The following is a 21447-nucleotide window of genomic DNA, read 5'->3' as shown; positions in this document are numbered from 1 at the left end:
ATATATCCTACAAGTATTGTGATGAGATCTAATAAAGTAAGCATGTCAATAAAAAATATCTCATTCTACCTTTTAAAAAAATCACTGTTATCTTTACAATTAGAGAATAAGGTCTACTGTAAACTTCAACTGTACTTCCCCTAATTATCCTATTGAAACTTTCTATAGTGCGTTGTGTAGAGCAAAAACGAGACTTCCAGATACTGGTACGTTTGTTCCGATATAGGCAACAAGAGGGAAATATTAGAGACAAAACATATGATTTTTCCAAAATGTCCCCCTAAAATCTGGAATTAAAATTTTCTGTAGCTGGCAACACTGCTACCAGACAGACGCCAACTATCTTAAATTAAACATTGGTACACCGCTAATATATCCTACAAGTATTATGGCGATATTTAAGGACCAAAGCTTCTAATTACCAAAAATATATTACGGTAAACAGAAAAGTAAGGAAAAACTAGAAAAATCAAGGGTTAGAACCTAAATACGAATTTTACGTGTGCCTTCTAACTACCCTATTGTAACGATCTGTACTTGCGTTTGTTAAGTAAGGACAAATGCTCGATTGGTGTAAGTTGACTTGCATTCGGACGTATAGGTACGAATTTATAAACAAAAATTTCGAATTTTTTGCCCAAATATAGGAGAATTTTAATTTCCCTAATTGGCAACACTGCGTGCTGTCCCGTTCAATAGATGTCAACAGTTAGGTATCCATCCGAGGTATCTACCTGGAAAGTCTTAAGGATGTCTTTTTACAACGAAGGAAGCTACAGGGAAAAAAGAAGTAAAGGAAATTCGAAATTACGAGGGCAACAATCCCCCCCCCCCCTTCCGAAAAAAAGGTCTCCTATTTTTGGGAGACGTAGAGAAACTTTTAATACGGTTGTTGGCAACACAGTTGTGGGTGCTGCCTTCTCCGCTACCACATAAGTACGCAGGCGCTTCGCTCGGATGCTCAGTCTTGGCTTGGCAGCCATTCGAAATGGAGCTCCCGATGAACGTTACCGCCAAGTTCGAAGTTCGCGCAGTTATTCGATTTTTGAACGCAAAAGGTGTTAAACCGGTTGAAATTCATCGCCAATTGACGGAAGTGTATGGACAGTCGTGCATGGAAGTCAAAAACGTTCGCAAGTGGTGTAGAGAGTTTACAGCCGGTCGTACTGAAATTCATGACGAGGAAAGGTGCGGGAGGCCATCAATTGCCGACGAGACAATCGCGAAAGTTGAGGAACTCATGCGTAAAGATCGGAGGATCACTCTGGATGCTCTCTGCATTTTGGTTCCTGAGGTTTCCAGAAGCACCATCCACAGGATTTTAACGGAAATGTTGCAATATCGGAAGGTGTGTGCAAGATGGGCATGGCGGCAAGCTGGTATGACATGGGCATTGTAAAACTGCCACAGCGTCTACAAAAATGCATCGACCGAAATGGCGATTATGTAGAAAAATACAGCTTTCTTCAACCTTTAAAGTGATGTAGCAATTATAGAAAATAAACGGTTCTTTGTATATCTAAAAATATAGACGACCTTTTTTTTGGGATTGCCCTCGTAGAAAACTCTCGAATTTTTGACTGGGGTGAAATTCGAGAAGGAAATTCGACACCAAAAGAAAAATAAATTAATATGATAAACTATAGTCCAACCATATTTTGCAAGAATAATATCCCGATATCTTAATTAGTGTCCACACAGGAGCGGATTAAACAAGTGACACACCCATGGCCACCTGGCACAACGAGTATACATTTGATTACATTTTTTTGACTACTAACTCGTGTTGTTGTTGTAGTTATAGTCTCGACCAATAATAATATCGTTGTAAACAATAACTTTATAAGGAAAATTTTCTCTCCTTTTTACATATTAGTTCCAACACTGTTGGTGAGAAATGCAGAGTGTTTCAAAATAAATTTTGGGGGTTTTAAGTCTTCGTAGTACTCATTACATTTTACGTACAATTATAAGCAATCCATCAAGTAAAAGATCACCTCAAACAGCCTTTGCTACAAGTGTTCAATGTGAGATTCATTCGTCACACGGCACACATCTAGTTGATAGGCGAGAAAGGCCCATAAACTTTCCGCCATATGGCACAAAATACATTCAATTTAAGGGAGTCTCGTTTCAACTCTACCATCTCCTGAGGATTTGCTGACGGCCAGATACAAACATTATGAGTGTTCACATTAGCTCTTAGGTGAAAGGTCGATTTATCACTGAAGACGACACGATCCAGGAAATCTTCATTGTTATGCAGGAATATTTCACTTGCGAAATTGGCACGTAAATCGTAGTCAGTAAGCTTTAGACCTGTAGCAACTGTAAACGATAAAGACGTAGTTGCAAGCGTCTCCTTAATATTCTTCACACAGACGGTTGCACTGTACAGATTCAGTCTTCATTAAAACACAAAAAGCTTTCTGCTCTCTAGTCTCCATCTTTGTTACTTGCTATTTCTAACGGCAGACAGAAGAAACAATGCATGTACATGCGTGCGTACAAAACTGTTTGAGTTGCTCTTTCATTTGATATAATATTTATAATTGTAAGTTAATTGTAATAGATACTACAAAGTTTCAAAACCCTAATATTAATTTTGAAACACCCTGCATTACTTCAAATTGAGTCATCCTATATTCATGTCTTTTATATACATATCATCAGGGCCGGTCCTAGTCAATTTGTCGTGCAATGGCATAATTTGCCGCCTCCCCCTTTCTCCAGAAAGAACAAATCTTAAAAGTCATGATTTTAAGTATGCTACTCCAGCATGAACAACAAAGGTGAGGGTAAATGCAGTCGCACTCAGAAAGGCTTAAATACTTACTAGAAATGCAATCCCGTTGTGTCTGGTTTTTTTTTTTTTTTTTTTTTTTTTTTTTTAATCTATTATGTTAGTGAAAGATAAAGCAAACACACCTGCCGAGGAAAGATGGTAATCCTTTTTATAGAATTCACTATCGAGCTTCAATCTCAATGTATCAGTTTGCAATTCCAGTGCAACTAGCTCTTTTATCTTTATTTCTTGATTTTTCTTCTACATCTTCTAACATTGTTTTTTTTTTTTTTTTAAAAAAAACTTGTTTCTATCTTCAATGATAAGGAACTGACAAAAACAAGACTAGTTTCATATCAAAACTGTGATAACTTACTAAATGGAACAGATATTCACTACTATTCGAGAATTGAATTCTTGCATTTGACAACAATCAAGCAATTTGTGCTCGAATTTATTCGACCATTTGCTTTAGCATTGTCCATGTGGCCTTAAACTAATGCAACCTAAACATAATTTATGAATGTAGTATTCAAATAGAAGGTCAGCTTAGTAAATGTAACTACCATCATCATGAAGTCTGTTTCCAATAAGAAATATTTAATTTAAATAATATACTTATGACAGACCTTTAGACAAGTTATTGGAATTTTATACTGTACGTGACAATATTTTCGTACTTATTAAAGGCCTGCTTTCACGAAAAAACAATTTCATTTCTACTTTTATTTCTTAGTTGATATTGATGAAAACTGCTGAAACCGGAATTGTTAATAGGTATGGTATTCATGTAAATTGTAAAATATTTGTAGCGTATCAGTATCTAGCATTTAATTTATGTTGCATTTTACGGTGATTACATCTACATAAAAATATTTCATACTTAAATAGACGTAAGATGCATTACAAATGACTATTTGGGAAAAAAAACGAAATTTAGAAAAAAAACGAGAGGCAATGTTTTTTTTTTCTTAAAAAAACCGTACATTTCTGGAAAAATGCGAACCGTTTTTTTTTTTTTTGTTTTGTTTTTTTTATTTACAACACTATTTAAAGGACACTTAAAGATGTCTCTTTTCAACTATTTAATATGCGTTTAATATTACCTTTTCTATCATTTAACATCAACTAATACCACCAAATAATTCTACCAGCAGAGGAAAATATGTTGTACAATTATTCATTTTCCCGAAAAGTATCTAACAATCTTGCTTCGTTGGTCTTATGCACAAAATCTCACAAATTTATTCTTCACTTTACGCAGAATCTTCTACTTTCTTCTCTCCTAGATGAAAGCAACTGAAGTAAATTATTCTGTCTGGATTTTCCTGGCAAATGAATAACTAGATATTGTTAGATCATTAACGTTACATTGATACTGAAATATAAACAAAACTATCAGAATCAATTTGCAGAAAATAGTCAGCAAACTATCGTAACCGAGGACGTAGAAGCAAATTAAATAATGCCTCTGCACATACTGGCGGATTTTCAAAACTTGTTTTGCGATATGTCAGTATCAGAAATGTCTCAATCCGACAAAATCTTTTATTCCATTCTCTACCGCTATTATAAGATTTCCTTCACAACTATGGAGGTTCCAAAGAATATAAATAGTAATATAGTAGTAGTATTTGTTATCCGACTGGATTATACTGTTGTTATTTCTGTAAGTTGGATATTCTTAACATGTATTTTAGTTCATAATTCTCCCTTCTCTTTTGCCTAAAATCAATAACAAGGATTAGTTAGAACGTTCTATGAAAAAAAGAAAATCCTTCAGGGCACTAACACACTCAATAAAGCTTAAAAAGCTGAGGGTTTATTGTAGAAACAAAACCTTATCATCAGTTGTATCATTTACCAAATGAATTCAGTCAAAAGAGTTGTTACTCACTTACCATCAGAGGCCGCGGTGGCTCAGTTGTAGAGCGTTCACTTCTGCTGCATGGGGTCCCGCCAAGTGAACTTTCTGATGGACAAACACCGTGTGCGTAGCCTTCTTCGGGGTTCTCCCGTTTTCTTCATTCCACCATTTCATTCATTTCTGATCATCGGCGTCTGCTTTAGATTAGCCGGCATATCCGTGGGACGTAAAACTCAAAGATTTCATTTCATTTTCACTTGCCATCATACTCTTATTATTTTCCCACCCTCTAATTGCGATTCCCAACTAGAGAGAACCCTATACATTCCAGCAGTATTTTTGCATGGAAGCAAGAAGCGTAGTTTTCTCCATGAATAATAAAATAAATAAATAAATAAAAACAGCCAAAAGCTTCCCTGACACACACACACACACACACACACACACATTATATATATATATATATATATATATATATATATATATATATAGATATAGATATATATATATATATATATATACAGAGGGTTGATTAATTCGTGTGTCAATTTCATTTGTTCACTGTGCAAAAGTGGTAGGAGGTAAAGCCGTGCAATTTGGTGTAACTTTAGATGAAGGGCATAAGTTTTGTTTCGACATAGAAGCATGTCACTTGTACTAAAGATTGAAGAGATATAGGGTCAAAGGTCAAATTTCGACTTTTTCCTTATGGGACTACAATGGTAAATTCTGAAAGAGCCTGAAAAAAACATAAATCGAAGTGATAACAGAAAAAGCTGTATGGTATGATTCTACGTCGCAAGCCGACAAAATATGCATCAATCAAGTGTCAAGGTCAGAAGTCACGGTCAGATCAAGGTCATAGGTCCCCCTGAGAACCCATTTGAATACACTGAAAATAACGCAATGTCCGTATCAAATCACGTTAAACATCAAAATGAAGCAGCGGAAAAAGCAACGAATACTCAATAGTAGTGGTATGAGGTCAAAGGTCACAGGCAAATACTACAAGGCCAAAGGTCAACCACAAAAATCAAATTTATTTCTAAACGAAACGTGAGCACAATGTGGGTGTGCTTAACACAGTTGTTTATGTTCTCGGAAATGCACTAGTTTTATCTAACATGAGCGACAATGATCATTCTTGAGGGTTTAGTGTCACTTGGCTAAAAAAGTATTTAATTTATTCTACATGTCCGCCACCGTGGGCTAAGCACAGATTGATTCTGTGAATCAACTGCTTAGTGAACACTTTTTCAAGCATGGTAGGAGTGATGTACTCAACACTACGTTCGATTTCTTGCCTTAGTTGTTCACTAGATGTGAGTCTGTTTCTATACACCACCTGTTAAAGAAACTCCCAAAGAAAAAAGTCACACGGCGACAAGTCGGGACTTCCTGGTGGCCATTGCACTTCACTTCCCATAGAGATTACACGCTCCCCAAACCGTTCCCTTAGAACAGCCATAGTTCCACTCGTACAATGCGCAGGAGTACCATCTTGCTGATACCAAATTTCATCATTCTCATTCATATTCAGACGATCCAACTCCGAGAAAAGAAACTCACGTAACATACGCTGATAAGATGCTTGTGTCACATTTGCGTCTAAGAAGGGATCAATGATTTGCGTTGCTATGATACCCATCCACAGCATTACACCAGTCTGATCAATGGAACATTCACTGCGAACACGTGGTTGAGTTGAGTTGAGTTGAGTTGATTTTAGTTTAGTCCCTTTCAGCAGCGATGCTATATGAGACGTGGACCTACTGATTAACGTGGAATCCGAACCACATGAGCTCCCGCCGGGAATCGAACCCGGGTCCCCCGAACACGTGGTTGAGAATGAGCCCAATATTGAGCATGAAAAGACGAAACAGAACCATTAACAAAAAAGTTTGCTTCATTTGTCAAAAGTAATTGGAATAAGAACATGAGGTTTTCGTTCAACTTATCAATGAACCAATTACAAAAAAACACACGCTCGCCGTAGTCTTCTTCTCGAAGTTCCTGAACTTCCCTGATTTTGTACGGTTTTAATTTCATTCTTTTTAAGTTTACTTAAGGTTGAATTATTAAGATCAACTGCAAGATTACGACGGGTCACAGACTTTCGAGGGGATTGAAGAATAGATACAGCTACTTAGTTTCTCTTCCTTGGAGTCGTTACTGTTACGGGTCTACCAGCCCTTTTCCTCGTCAATAGGTGCTTTGTATGGAATCAGTTACTGCGAAACTGTTTATAGAGACAATATATCTGGGTGTTCCTTATGGCAACGTTCCACTCTGCGTGAGCTCTTCGTCGTGTGGCTGAAGCAGATTTACCACACTAAATATACCACTCCAATAAATCTGCTCGTTGTTCTGCCGATAAAGAATTTATTGCAAATACGCACCTTGTCAGAGTTACGACCAAACCAACTAATAAACCAATACACTTGGAGTGTAGACACAAAATGTCTGTCTCGTGTTTTGTCCTTATTTGACTTTAACTGCATTTGACTGATTAATATTAACACGAGTGGCATCTCTAAGACTATGCACAAATGGTGTTCTCTATCAGCTGCTGAGGCAGCCACGCCTACTATTGTCAAGGTCCCCCGTAGTGCCAACCTGCTTGTAGCTCGATCATCAAGCTTACAACTTTACCGTACGCCAAACGGAGGTTTTGGACTTGGTTCAACTGTTTTCTTTCGTGCTTAAACATGCCCTTTTATTATATCAACTGCTGTTTTCCCAGCGACTATTTGATTTTTGTGGTTGACCTTTGACCTTGTAGTATTTGCCTGTGACCTTTGACCTCATACCACTACTATTGAGTATTCCTTGCTTCATTTTGATGTTTAACATGATTTGATACGGACATTGTGTTGTTTTCAGTGTATTCAAAAAGGTTCTCAAGGTGACCTGTGGCCTTGATCTGACCTTGACACTTGATTGACGCATATTTTGTCGGCTTGCGACGTAGAATCATACCATACAGCTTTTTCTGTTATCACTTTGATTTATGTTTTTTTCAGGCTCTTTCAGAATTTACCGTTGTAGTCCCATAAGGAAAAAAAAACGAAATTTGACCTTTGACCCTATATCTCTTCAATCTTTAGTACAAGTGACATGCTTCTATGGCGAAACAAAACGTATATCCTTCGTCTAAAGTTACACCAAATTGCACGGCTTTACCTGCTACCACTTTTGCACAGTGAACAAATGAAATTGACACACGAATTAATCAACCCTCTGTATATATATATAAAACACACCAACATCAAGTTTAAGAGTTATCGATAAAAAAAAATCTTAAATATTTATTGTCAATAAACATTGTCATATTTCACTGTCATGTTGGATTACGTGAAAGGAAAGAGCAAGTCATTAATTTAAATATTTAAATTCTGATTTCTAAACTAAACTAAACATTTCTAATTTCTAAACTAAACCTTTTATTTCTTCTGGCTTTCCTAGTACCATGTGCATAGCATATTGAAAATAAAAGAAAAAAAATGAAATTTTTAAGTTTTACGTCCTACGGTTGTGCCAGCTAAAGGAGACTGTGATGATGAGAAATGAATGAACTGGTGGATTGAAGGAAGTGGGAGGAAACGAGAGAACCCAGAGAAAACCCACGCATACGGTTTGTCCACCACAAGGTTCACTTGGCACGAGCTGGGATTAAACCAAGAACGCCATGCTCCAGAGGTGGACGTTCTACCACTGAGCCACCACGGCCTCAGCATATTGAAAATAAATAGTCAAAAGAAAAATGTTCAACATCCACCATTCCTTCAGAAAAAGAAAACTATTCGTTGCTGTTGTTGAAGTTTAGTACCACGGCTATGTGAGACGTGGATTTACAATTTAAGGTGGAATATAAACCACAATAATGGGTTCAATGTTCTACAAAGAATCGAATTCAGGACTACGCGTACAAAATGCGCGCCCCGGTCATGAGTGGATTGTATCAAGTCAAGCACTTTGAAACCAAATTTTGCAACCCCACTTAAAAGTGCACTGGCTTCAGCTAGTAGCTCATACTAACTACTTACCATTTGCCATTCCCAATGTCTATCCATAAGTATCTACCAGAAGTATGGACAACGAATAGTACTGACCTATATCGATGACGAACTTCCTTTAGCTCACTCTGTATACGTGCCAATTCTGATACCTTCTCAAGAGTTTCTTGCCTGGATTTCTCTATTTCACTATTGAAATACACATTCTGCCTCTTCTTCTCCTGTTTGAATTTCTTAGCGCTATCTTCCAGTTGCTAGGAAATAAAGCAAAAATGATGTCAGACTCAAAGATTCGAATATTAGTCATAAGCTCATTCAACTTTCTCAATAGAAAATAATTCTACATGGCCCATGCTACAATCGGTACTACACACAACTATTTACCTTCTCTATAAAAGAAACTGCAGTATAATATGAAAAAGTGGGAGGAATTAACTGATTTTTTATATTTTTTTTATCTCATATCCCCATAGATGTCAATACAGTGAAGGTTCAGAAAGTAAGAAATCAGAGACTGGGCCAGGAATGGAACGCACATCTTCAGTTTACCGTGCCAGTGGGTTATTCGCTACTCAATCCCCTATCTGAACACCCATAATTATCTATTCTTGTTATCTATCTATATTTCATATATATATATATATATATATATATATATACAGATGGTGATCAGAAAAATGGAAACACCTGTAGTTTGCAACACGTCAGATGTATGGGTTGGCAGTGGTGTCGTGGTGCCCGCAGCGCCGGACCGCTGGTAGTGGTGTGTTAGGTCTGTCTCCATACTACGTCAGGCGCAGTGGAACAGCAGTGTCCAGTGGCTGCAGCAGACGGAGGTAGTGTAAAATGGGAGACCTCTCAGATTTTCGAAGAGGGCAAATTATTGGTGCGCGGTTATGTGGAGTGAGTGTGACAGCAGTGGCTACTGTGTTAGGTGTGTCCCGTGGGACAGTGTCAAAGCTGATGACGGCCTACACAACACACGGGAAAACCACATCGGGGAAGCGGAACAGTGGGCGGAAGAAAATCATGAGTGACAGGTCACGCCGGGTATTAAAGCGCATTGTCGCGCAGAACCGTCGTGCCACTGCGGAGCAAGTGACGGAGGAACTCAATCAGCACCTCCCCCACCCTGTTTCGACAATCACAGTCCGCCGCGAATTACATGACATGAACTTACGTGGTCGTGTTGCACGGGCCAAACCGCTCATCAGGGACCATAACGCTTTCGCACGCCGCAAATGGTGCCGCGACCATGCAACTTGGACCGTTGAGGACTGGAAACATGTGATATAGTCGGATGAGTCATCCTTCACCCTATTCCCAACCACGGGCCGTGTTTATGTGTGGAGAACGTCCAAAGAAGCTTATGATTTGCAGTGTCACCGCCCAATTGTGAAACATGGCGGCGACTCGGTGATGCTGTGGGCCACCATATCACGTTTTTCATTGGGTCCTGTGGTCACAGTTAGCGGACGAATCACTGCCAACGATTATGTCGCAATTTTAGGAGACCACTTGCATCCTATGGTCTGGATGTTGTTCCCGGACAATGATGCCATCTTCCACGATGATGATGCACCCATTCACACAGCTGGCGTTGTTGTAGCGCGGTTTGAGAAACATCGGGATGAAGTTCAACAGCTCCCCTGGCCCGCCCAATCCCCAGATCTCAACATAATTGAACATCTGTGGTCCGTCTTGGAAACACAACTCCGGCGACGATTTCCACCTCCATCGTCTCTCACAGAACTGGCCGATGCCCTGCACGGGGAATGGTGTAAAATTCCACTTGCTACCATTCACGACTCTATGCCTCCATCCCACGTCGCATGAAGGCTGTTCTGAAGGCAAAAGGTGACCTGACACCATATTAATCTGGTAAGTTGCAATTTCGTTCAGGTGTTTCCATTTTTCTGATCACCATCTGTATATATATATAGATAGATAGATAGATATACATATATAGACAGATAAAGACACGGGTTGCCACATTAAACTTTCTCGCTCCAATTTCTGAAACTAAACCTTGTTATCCTATAGTTTCAGCTGAAGCATGGACATTCTAACAAGAAGTAATTTACGCAACACTATAGGTGATTAATGAAATATTTATTGATGAAATATGAAATCGCCTCAGTCGTTTTTGATAAAATCGCCTGGAAAAAAACTTACTCCTAAAAGTGAACAACTCCTTCTGTATTTTTTTTTTTTTTTTTTTTTTTTTTTTTTTTTTTTTTTTTTTTTTAAGGTTAGTAACGAAATACGTATTTATGAAATGTGAACAAAATTTCCTCAGTCGTTTTTGTGAAAACCGCCCAGATAAAACTCATCCCCAAAACGTTGGATGGTCCCTACATGTCTCAAAACGGAGTTCTGTTCGTCCCAGTGAAAATATGTTCGGTTGCCTAGAGGGCATATCTACGGTTCAGCGTATCGAGACATAATTTTAAACTTAAGGTTTTTACAAGATTCTGTAGCGTAATTTTCGAATTTTCTTAACACCGCCAAAACTACGAGTAGTTTACTAACAGATGAAAATCAAAATTTGTGATTTTCTCAAAAACTCCTCTAACGAATTTCTTTTCATGTTTCATAAATCATTGTTTTATAAATACGTGATTCATAACGATCTGACAATATGGGATAACTCATTTGTCCCGAAAATATCCACAAAGGGTAGTTTACTCGAGGGGGAGTTTTTCGGACGATTTTGTTTCATATTTCATGAATAAATGTTTGATTATTGACCTAACAAAACAGCATACCTTATTTATCCTGAAAGAATCATAAGAGGTGGTTTACTTTTGGGGTGAGTTTTTCCGGACGATTATTTTCAAAAATAAAACAGACGATACATAATAATTTGATTAATAACCTTATAATAGGGGTTAAGTAACTTCGCGAATAAATCCGCAAGGGGTAGTTTCCTGATAAGAGTGAGTTTATTATTGGATGATACTCTCAAAAGCAACTCAAGCGATTTTGTTTATATATCATTAAGAATTCTGTAATGTTGCGCAAATCATTTCGCAAGAAAATATCTTCAACAGGTAGTGTTTTTTTCTTTCTTTTTTACAATTTTCTTAACCCTAGGAACTCCAAGAATTTTTTTGTCTTAAGTAGGTCCAAGGGGGGGAGGGGCTCCTCAAACCCACAGTATAACATACTATAACTCACATAACGCCATCTAACAAGAAATGAATATAGAATAAGCATTCAGAACTTACCCGTAGCTGATAAGCTGTTTCCCAACATAAGAACACAATCCTTTTTAAATACAAACGAAACAAATCTAACTTCAGGAAATATACTTGAAGAAAATATGTCACATGGAAGTCCAAGGAGAGGGTTCGATGAGCCCACTACTTTCAAATATTTTTTAACTTACAAGTTACTAAGTACAAATGCACATTAATGATGTGGATTTATGAAAGAAGTAATAATAGACAATAAATAAAATTCTCAATATTTTAATCAAGACTTACGACGGTTTTTTTAAAGAAATACAAACGAGTGGTTTCGAGAAGCACCCCCCTCCCGACTTCCTAGGGTTAAGTATATACGTGTACTACTTAAGCAGATTGTGCGCCACCCTATATAATGATTCTAATGGTATCAAAAACTCAAATTCCTCAAAATTGGAGATACGTGGCGTTGATCCCAGAAGACGATATGCATTTTGATGACATAACAAGTGAGTATCGTTTCACTGTAAGTAAGACTTCCAAATTATGCGAATTCAAGGAGGAGATTAGAACATACTACTGGGACACTAAACCGATTGCAAAAAGCCGTTTCTTGTTTTACTCATTTAAAACCAAATATTTTATTCATTGCTGGTGCTTCATCGTACACGAGTAAATGCTTATTTCTTTTATCGATTCTGTTAATCCGGAGATTTGGTTAAACGGGACGGTAGTGCAGTTTATTTAATTAATATTCTTAATTTTATGAATTATTGAAACAAAGTTGAAATAAACTAAATAAATAAATAAATAAACAATTCATTCTTCTTAATAGTTTAAAGCGATGTATATTTAGTATTTTAAAACACATTTAAGAATAAATTATAGTTTATGACATTCGCATTAAATTAGTGAATATTACATATAATTTCTTGCTGTGGATAGAACAAACAATAAAAATATAATGTACTCTGAAATATTAAAATATTGGTGTGGTAGTATACGTTAAAATCTCTTTGTTTCTATTTATTTACTTGAAGGAACACAAAAGGAAGCATCAATCTTTCATTAGCAAGGGGGGAAAAAGAAAAAGAGGAAAACGGAAAGTGACCTCTTACAGCCATATGTGTAAGTCGTTAATCACGTGTAAGGGGACCAAAACTATGGCAACGTCGTTGGACACACACTAAGTTACAATGTCACTAGTAAGTGGATACGACTGTTAGGGCAGTTCCGATTACCACCCACTAAGAGCTTTCTTGATATTGCGAGCACTGTATGTATGCGTTTCAAATATACGTAAATCACCCTCATCACTACACTCGTGTGATCCCAGTTTTCATTCTTGATATCCGAGCATTTGAGATTAAGAAATAAACCGCTTGTACTTTGTTCTACGGAATCATATGTTTAACCCTTTAGCTGAGAGAATTTTTACAAACATAGTTAAACTAAAATTTAGTGTTCCTGGGTATAACTGGGTGAAATTTACTGTTATTTCTGGTTATAACAAACGGTTCTGTGAACTCGAAATATTTAACAACCGGTTCTAGCGAACAGGTCGGAACCGGCTGAATAGCACTAGCACCACTACTAGCAACCGACCTTTTCATTTATTTTATCCCGGTTAAGACTACAATGTTGGGTACGGAATATTTCAGTATAATTAGTAATTCTCAACTTATTTCATATCAGGACCCCTCTTATTACACCCTCTTGCCAGTAACTCTCATAAGTACTTTCTTGGTTGTAATACGCTTTTTAGGTAGATTTTAAAATCTACCTACTATGGAGATTTCACACTATCAATATACAGTACATAGTGAAATAAAAGTCCTCACCACCTTTGTGTGTTGAGAACGGGTAAAGAGAAATGATGAAACTTGAAAGTGCTCTGACACATCAGATGATGCGCTGGCAAGCATCATTGCGGCCATCTTTGATTCCAATTCGAAATTTCGAATGCAAAGGGAGTCATTTTACATGTTTTAAGGCTATAATTTTACCAGAAATACGCTTATGCGGTTATTTTAGCCCTAAGACAAGTCATTTCGGGGTTACTGTTTCTGAACGTTTCCTAGTTATGCCCTTAGGGGCTAAACTCACGTTTCGTGGAGGCGGGTGAGATTTTAGTTGCAAAATTTGATTACTATTTCAGAACAATGATGCGAATAAAATTATTTTACAATAATAAATTTTCGAAAAGTGATATTTGAAGCACACTTCACGTTGTGTTAACTTTACAATATTTTCTGCAAGCCTATGTAATTGGTTGTTTTTTCTCAAGTCAATAATTTATTGAAGAAAAGTAATTGGGGCGTTCAAAGCACAATGGATACAATCCATTTTCAACAAGGTTCAGTTTTGCTCAGCAAATGAATTCTATTTCAAAACGTAATATCTTCGCAGTCAAGGGTTCGAAACAAATGAAACTAAATCCACGTGAAAGGGCATGGGATAGTTTCATATGACTGCCACTAGACAGGGGCGTCAGTGGGGGGGAAAGAGGACAGCCGCCCCTATCCTCGCCCTGAATCTCAGATTTTGGGGACAGTAAGGCAGTTTTTAGAAAACTTTTGATAAGCAAAGTCCAACAGAACAAATTTGGAGTCCTTACATGGAATAAATACGGATGAAATATAGATGATCAAAACTGGAAAGTTGCTTATGCCCAATTTCCAGAATTTTAAGTAGGCCCGAAACTCTAAAGTAGTGAAACCTTTGGAATCCTAAGCCTAAAAATATACAAGAGAGCAACTTAGACTTATAGTTCCTTACGGTCAATAGAAATGGTGATCGAAGTCCGTATTTGTTCGCTATAAGGACTTCAAATTTTTTCTGTGGACTTTGCTCAGGAAAGGGTTTCTAAATCTGCATTACTGCTCCCAACATCTGAAATTCATGCTAGGGGTCGGATGAACTCTAAACGAACGCCCCTCTCTAGCGGCAATCACATAAAACTCTAGATTGCACCTTGTCACGTAGTTTTTCTTTCATTTCGGATTCTTTCTTTCTCTAAAGTATGTATGTGTGGAGACTGAGAACCAACATGTACTGTATCAACGAATGCCTGAGATATTCTAGAAGTACAATGTAGCAAAGAATCCTTTCTTTGTTTTCTGAATACAACACAAAAGCTTGTTTTTATGATTATTCTTTTATTTATTTTTTAATATCAGTTATATAAGTAGTTTAACTTTCGACTACGACACTTTCTTGCAAGTTAACTGATAAGCATTTAACTTAACGGTTCACTATCTTTTCTGTCTTTTTCCGGCACTGCTTGCAAAACAATATATCCACAGACTACCTTCCGCGTAAAATTTACCAGAGTTGTCACCAGGAGGCAATAGCTTTTCTGGATCGCGGAAAGCATGTACACAAATAACCACAAGGAACAATAAATAAAAATAATAGTCTTCAAACGCAATAGGCAAGATCAAAAATGTGTAGCCAAATGGTAACGAAAACTCGTTAAGGGTTAAACAATACAATAAACGTTAAAAACAAGGAAGGAAAAGACAAAATAAATTATAAATCACCACACTGACCTGCTGTAGCCACAAGAAATCCAAACATTCACATGTGTGAAGTAACTGTGTAAACTCCTAACTTAATTCGCTAAATTCTATTATTTTATTAAATTGCATTATCAACGACAGAATCATGAACTCTTGAAAATTCATCAGAAGAAAACTTTGATCAAGATTGTACATTCCTAGACAGCCTCTGTAAACACATATTTGTTAATAAACTCGACTAGTTTCCTCATTGCCTTTCCGCATACCTTCAAGCATAGTCTGATACTTCCCGATTCCTTGGACGCTTAACTCATCATTCTTCAGCCAAACAAAACCACGAGGAACACAACAACAAGGGGTATTCGCCACGAAGTTGAGGAAGGTGCAGGATCATCGGAGACAAGCAGATTTCACCATTGGAGGACGACCGACTCAGACTCCATGTCTAAAGAATACCATTCTGCCGGTTCATCGCCGCAGACATGTCTTGAGTTTGTCAACTGGGACTAGTGGAATGAAGGTGTAAGAGGACATCCTAAAGACGCATTATCGCAGAGCGAGTTCGACACCCCTAGCAGTTCAGCAGGATTGAGTTCCAGTTGTTGGCTGTTAGTAGAACATCTAGGTTCCTCCAGGGCAAACCCTTCATCATTCCAGATGACCAGGGTGACGCCAGCCTTGTTGAAATTATCAGGCTAGTGCTCATTCCTATTTCTTAATTATATCCTTTCTCTCTCTCACCTATTTTCCACAACTAGTCATTTTTCAAAATTAGAAACATTTGAATTTCATTTAAATTCAACCACAATTTTATAGTTAAGTACCGTGTTGTGCATCAGTTTCATCCCCATTTGGTTGCATTCATTTAATAAGTATTGTGAGCTACAACTGTGGCACAGCACCGGCACATGGTGGTAAAAGCTTTAAGATCCCAAATTTTGAAATATTTTACATGTACTCACCGGTACATGATGGAGATGCTTTGAGGCTTACACCGTTGTAAGATCCTAAATTTCTAAATATTTTTTCGATAGTTACCAGTTTCGATAGATAAGTCAGGTACTTTAAAGATTTTAAAAGATAATAACGATGCATTTTGAGTAATAAGTACAGTGTAATTTATAGTTTTTTTCTGAGAGAAATTGAGTAGAGTTACTTTTAACCCACCTGCCCACCCTCTCTACTTTTGTGCATTTACTCACTTAGAGTAATTTTTGTTTTACTGTTTCTTAGTTGAATGATTAAGTGAGTGAGAACAGAAAATTTTGCCAAGTTATTATATTTTGTTTTTCTTTCTGTTCGTATATAAGAAGTGTTACTTATATTTTGGTTTTGGATATATATATATATATATATATATATATATATATATATATATATATATGTATATGTATATATATATATATAGTAGTGTAAGATATTTATTATAAGTGTGATTTTGAAAATAATAATGAAGAATACTAGTGCTATATCTTCTGCCTTAGATCTTTTAGTAGAACCCCCCAGATTTTCTGGCAAATTGAACGAGTCAGTTCAGTCATTTTTTTAAGTCATTTTGAGGGTTTTTCTGTCCTTCATAACCTACGTGATGTACAAAATCGTCATTTGTTCCCATATTGTTTAGAAAATGGGGCTCGTGCTTTTCTGCTAGCTTTACAATCAACCGCAGAATATGACAATCTCGTGTATGTTCGGATTAAGAAGAAATTAATAGAGGCTTATGAAGATAATATAGTTTCGCAAGTTTTAGAGCAAGAAATGAGAAATAGGGAAACAGTCAGATTTGAACCGGCACACATGGGAAGAAAATAGTCTTTTGAATGAGAAGCACTCACGCCCGTAGCCAGCCTGATTTTTTAGGGGGGAAGGGGCAGAAGTAAATACTGAGGGGGCAATGACAGGCATGAAAGAACACAATAAAATTGTATATTTATTTATTATTTACAGAATCTGTAACAGCTGGGGGCCGCGGTGGCTTAGTGGTAGAGCGTTCACCTCTGGGGCTTTGGGTCCCGGGTTTGATCCCAGCCCCCGCCAAGTGAAATTTGTGGTGGACAAACACCGTGTGCGTGGGTTTTCTCGGGGCTCTCCCGTTTCCTCACACTTTCTTCATTCCACCATTTCATTCATGACTCATCACCGTCTCCTTTAGCCTGACCGGCATAACCGTGGGACGTAAAACTCAAAGATTTCATTTCATCTATAACAGCTATAGTTTCTTTTATACACAATATTCTGTATTGACAATATTATAGTACACAAATTCAGGATTAAGAACATTGATCATTAACATTTAAAAAAAAAAAAAAAACGCGATGCTACACAATTGAGGTGTTCGGGCCAATATAGTGCTATGGTAAACGTAAATGAGGAGCGTCATTGTACGTCGCATTTACACTAAACAAAAGCTGAATAACTGAATGTTAGAGTGAGCACACGCCCCATTAATCGGGATTGTTCCATTTGTAAAAAATAAAATATTATAAATAGAATATTTTGACAGTTTTTTTTTCAACAAAACACTTCGATTAACTTTTATTGTATAATGGCATAATTATACTCATTAAAATTGATTTATTATATTTCTATCTAAATAAAAAACACTATTTTCTTTCACATTCCCATTTTGTAGAAGGCCAACTTGTTTGTTTGTTTGTTAAAATTTAGCATCTTTTTTTTTTCAGCACCGAGGCTATAAAAAACGCGAAGCTTGCAGTTTAAAGTGGAATACAAATCACCACATTGCTCTCGATTTCAAGAATTCCACGGGTGGAGATCACATTCAAACACACGCGCTCTATTCACAAGACCAGCGGTAAGGGCTATTTTGTAGTATTGTTTTACAAATTATCAATTTCTCGTACGCCTTTTATTTGTTTTAAACATTTTGTTTTAAACAAAACATCTCTGCCTTCAAGGGTAAACTACTCCTTATGTACTTTTCCAGGGTAAATAATTATTTTCAGACTGTCAGGTTAGTATTAAAATATTTGCTTAGGAGGTATGAACAAAATTGCCTGTCATTTTTGAGAAAATGGTCCGGAAAAAAACACCCCCAAGAGTAAATTACCCCTTGTGAATAATTCCGGGACAAATGAATTATGTCATATTGTCAGGATACTAACGAAATGTTTATTTATGAAATATGAACAAAATCATTTTAATCGTTACTGAGAAAATCGTTCTAAAAGTAACTCATCCCTAAGAGTAATCTACCTCTTCTGGATTTTTCCCAGGGAAAAGACATATCACAACACAGTGTTGTTAATGAAATATTATGTATGAAATTTAAACAAAATAATTAGTACTGTTTCCGAAAACATCGAAATTTAAATTTTTAATCATTAGTAACCTACCCTTAACTTTGGGGGCTAAAAAGAAATTTTGAAAATGTCCCTAGGGAATGTAATAAATCCTTGAAAGTTTAAAATTTGGTGGAAATACGTTTAATGGTACGGCCTTTAGGCGAGTGAATACTTTTACATAGAGACGATCGGAGGAACAGACGGACAAACATCGAAAAAACACTTTTTACTTTCGACTGACGAAATGAGAGGTGTATGGTGAGTGGAAAAAATCGAATTCGAGATTTCAACGGATTTGTAAGACCCATACATAACGAAAAACCCATATTTTCCCACATTGTCCGTCTGTTCGTCCTGATTTATATTCACCTAGAGGCCATACCGCTCAACACATCGAGATCGAAATTTAAACAAGATTTTTATGTGATACTCAAGAGTGAAAATTAAAAATTAAAATTTGCTAATTTAATTTTTTTTTTAACGGCTCTGACGATTTTACTTGGATTTCATAACTCAAATTCTCAATAACAACTCCATACTATGGTTTAAGTCTTCTCTGATAAAATTGGGAAGCAGTAGTTTACTCGGAGAATGATTTTTTTGGACGATTTTCTCAAACTATTCAGGCGATATTCTTCATTTCATAAATAAATATTTCATTAACAACCTGACAATATCATATGCTGAAAAAAAAAAAAAAAAAAAAAAAATGTACAAGGTGTGATTTATTCCTGGGCGTTTTATTCGGGCGATTTTCTCAAAAATGATTTAAGCTATTTTGTTCATGTATCATAAATAAATATGTCATTAATAACTTGACAATACGACATAATTCAATTGTCGTGAGAAAATGTGCGAGGGGTAGTTTATTCTTGAGGTGATTTTTTCAGATGATTTTCTCAAAAACAACTCAAGCGATTTTGTTAATGTTTCATATCTAAATATTTAATCAATAACTCTATAATGTTGCGTAAAACACTCCTTATGAATAAATTCGCAAAGGATAGCTTACTCTTGGAGTGAATTTCTTTTCAGACTGCTTTCTCAAAAACAACTCAGGCGATTCTGTTCATATTTCATATATAAATATTTCACCGATATTCCTATAATGCTGAGTAAATAACGTTCATCAGAATGTCCAAAAGGGGTAGTTTACTCTTGGGGTGAGTTTTTTTTACGGTTTTATGAAATATGTGATTCTTATTTTATATACGAATATTAAAACTGTAATATATGGCGTGTTATTTTCTTATGGAAAAAGTCTACAAAAAGTAGTTTACTTTTGGGAATGGGTTTTCTTTGGGCGAATTTTTCCGAAAACATCTTCAGGGATGCAAACTACTTTTGAGATCAAAATTACTGACTTTAAAACTGAAAATACTGACCAAATATTGCAAATGCTAACAATCAATATATATATTAAATTGACCATCCTACTCCGCATTGAACAGCTGTAAACATATGTTAACTCAGTTATTAACAAATCTTGCAATATAATATGATAATAAGTATATTAAATTCAAGAGATGAAAAAATACCAACATAGTTAAAATGTAAGTAAAACCAAGTACATAGAAAACTGAATTGCAGTAAACTCATTTTCATAAGATAAAAAAATAATTACAGCTGCTCAGGACAATTTCCCTTGCCTCCTTTTACTCATACAAATTTATAAGAACCTTATTATGATGTTCACTCCTTTTTTTTTTTTTTCTTTTTTTTTTTTTTTTTTTTTTGCTTGCAAAAGTTTGTAATTAATAAAGACTTGTTTTTCTACACTTTTCTGAATTTTATCAGCCTTTTGTTCAGCTTCTTTCTTCATTTTTGTGGCACTGTCAAACATTACTTGTGCTACACCGACTCCAACAAGACCCTTGTTCTTAATGGCTTCTCTCAACCATTCATTTGCTTCCTTCATTAACTCATCAGATGTTAGTCTCTTCTCTTCTTCATCCCTTAGACGTTTTAAAGTACATTCTTTTTCTTCAATTGTTCCTTTCTCGATTAAAAGTTTTTTTTTTTTTTTTTTCAATTCTTCTTCAGCTGCCCGTTGTTTTTGCTTTGCTTCTTTTTCTTGTTGTTCCTTCAATTTTTTCTGCTGCTCACAGAACTCTCTACAACTCTTGTAAGCAGTATATACCAGATCTAAAAGCTCTTTCAAGATGTGCCTTCCCATCATATACCTCGTGCTGAGCTCCCTTAATGTGCACAGCATAATTTAACACCTTTTACAAATTACTAAACTACAGTACCTTCATAAACTATTATAGCAACCCCCCCCCCCTCCCACAGGTATGCTTAATTCATCATTGGAGGCATACACAAATCATTTAAAATTGCATTTAAAATTTGAAAATTTTTGTTTAACCTTCCTAATAGCCTAAAATACTGACTTTGCTGACCATTTTGCATCCCTGCATCTTATAATTGTGTTCGTATCACCCAAAAGGTTCCATTAATAACTACAGCACAACGTGATTTTGTTTAAGGAATTAGAGCGAGAAAGTTTAGTGTGGTGGTCCGTATCCTCTATTCGATATGTAGGGACTTTGCATCGTGTAAATCCGCTAAAATATCTAATTCGATTATTTTTCATGATCACCACGCTTTCTTCTTCTTTATAATCGCTTGAAAGTAAAAAATAAATTTTAAAATGTTGACATTTAATTCTGCTTACACCGCTGGATCGATTTTCACGATTTTTGGTACACGAGTGGAACCTGGCTTAACTTTGGTTTTTATCACATTATATTTTTCGGAAGAGC

At 36.3% G+C, this 21447-nt stretch overlaps 1 protein-coding gene across 1 annotated transcript in view; it reads right to left on the bottom strand.

Moving 5' to 3' along the window:
• LOC145688547 (uncharacterized) overlaps nucleotides 1–21447 on the bottom strand; it is a 265066-nt gene that overhangs the window by 97431 nt on the left and 146188 nt on the right. The window contains exon 5 of the mRNA XM_081762940.1: nucleotides 8765–8922. Coding sequence (XP_081619066.1) covers nucleotides 8765–8922 — 158 coding nt within the window. The remainder of the gene's footprint in view (nucleotides 1–8764; nucleotides 8923–21447) is intronic.

This window comes from Thermobia domestica, chromosome 6, assembly GCF_964235325.1.
Source record: "Thermobia domestica chromosome 6, izTheDome1.hap1.1, whole genome shotgun sequence".
NCBI classification, from domain to species: Eukaryota; Metazoa; Arthropoda; class Insecta; order Zygentoma; family Lepismatidae; genus Thermobia; species Thermobia domestica.
Note: the sequence above shows the minus strand (reverse complement) of the source record. Positions and strands in the feature narration are given on the sequence as shown.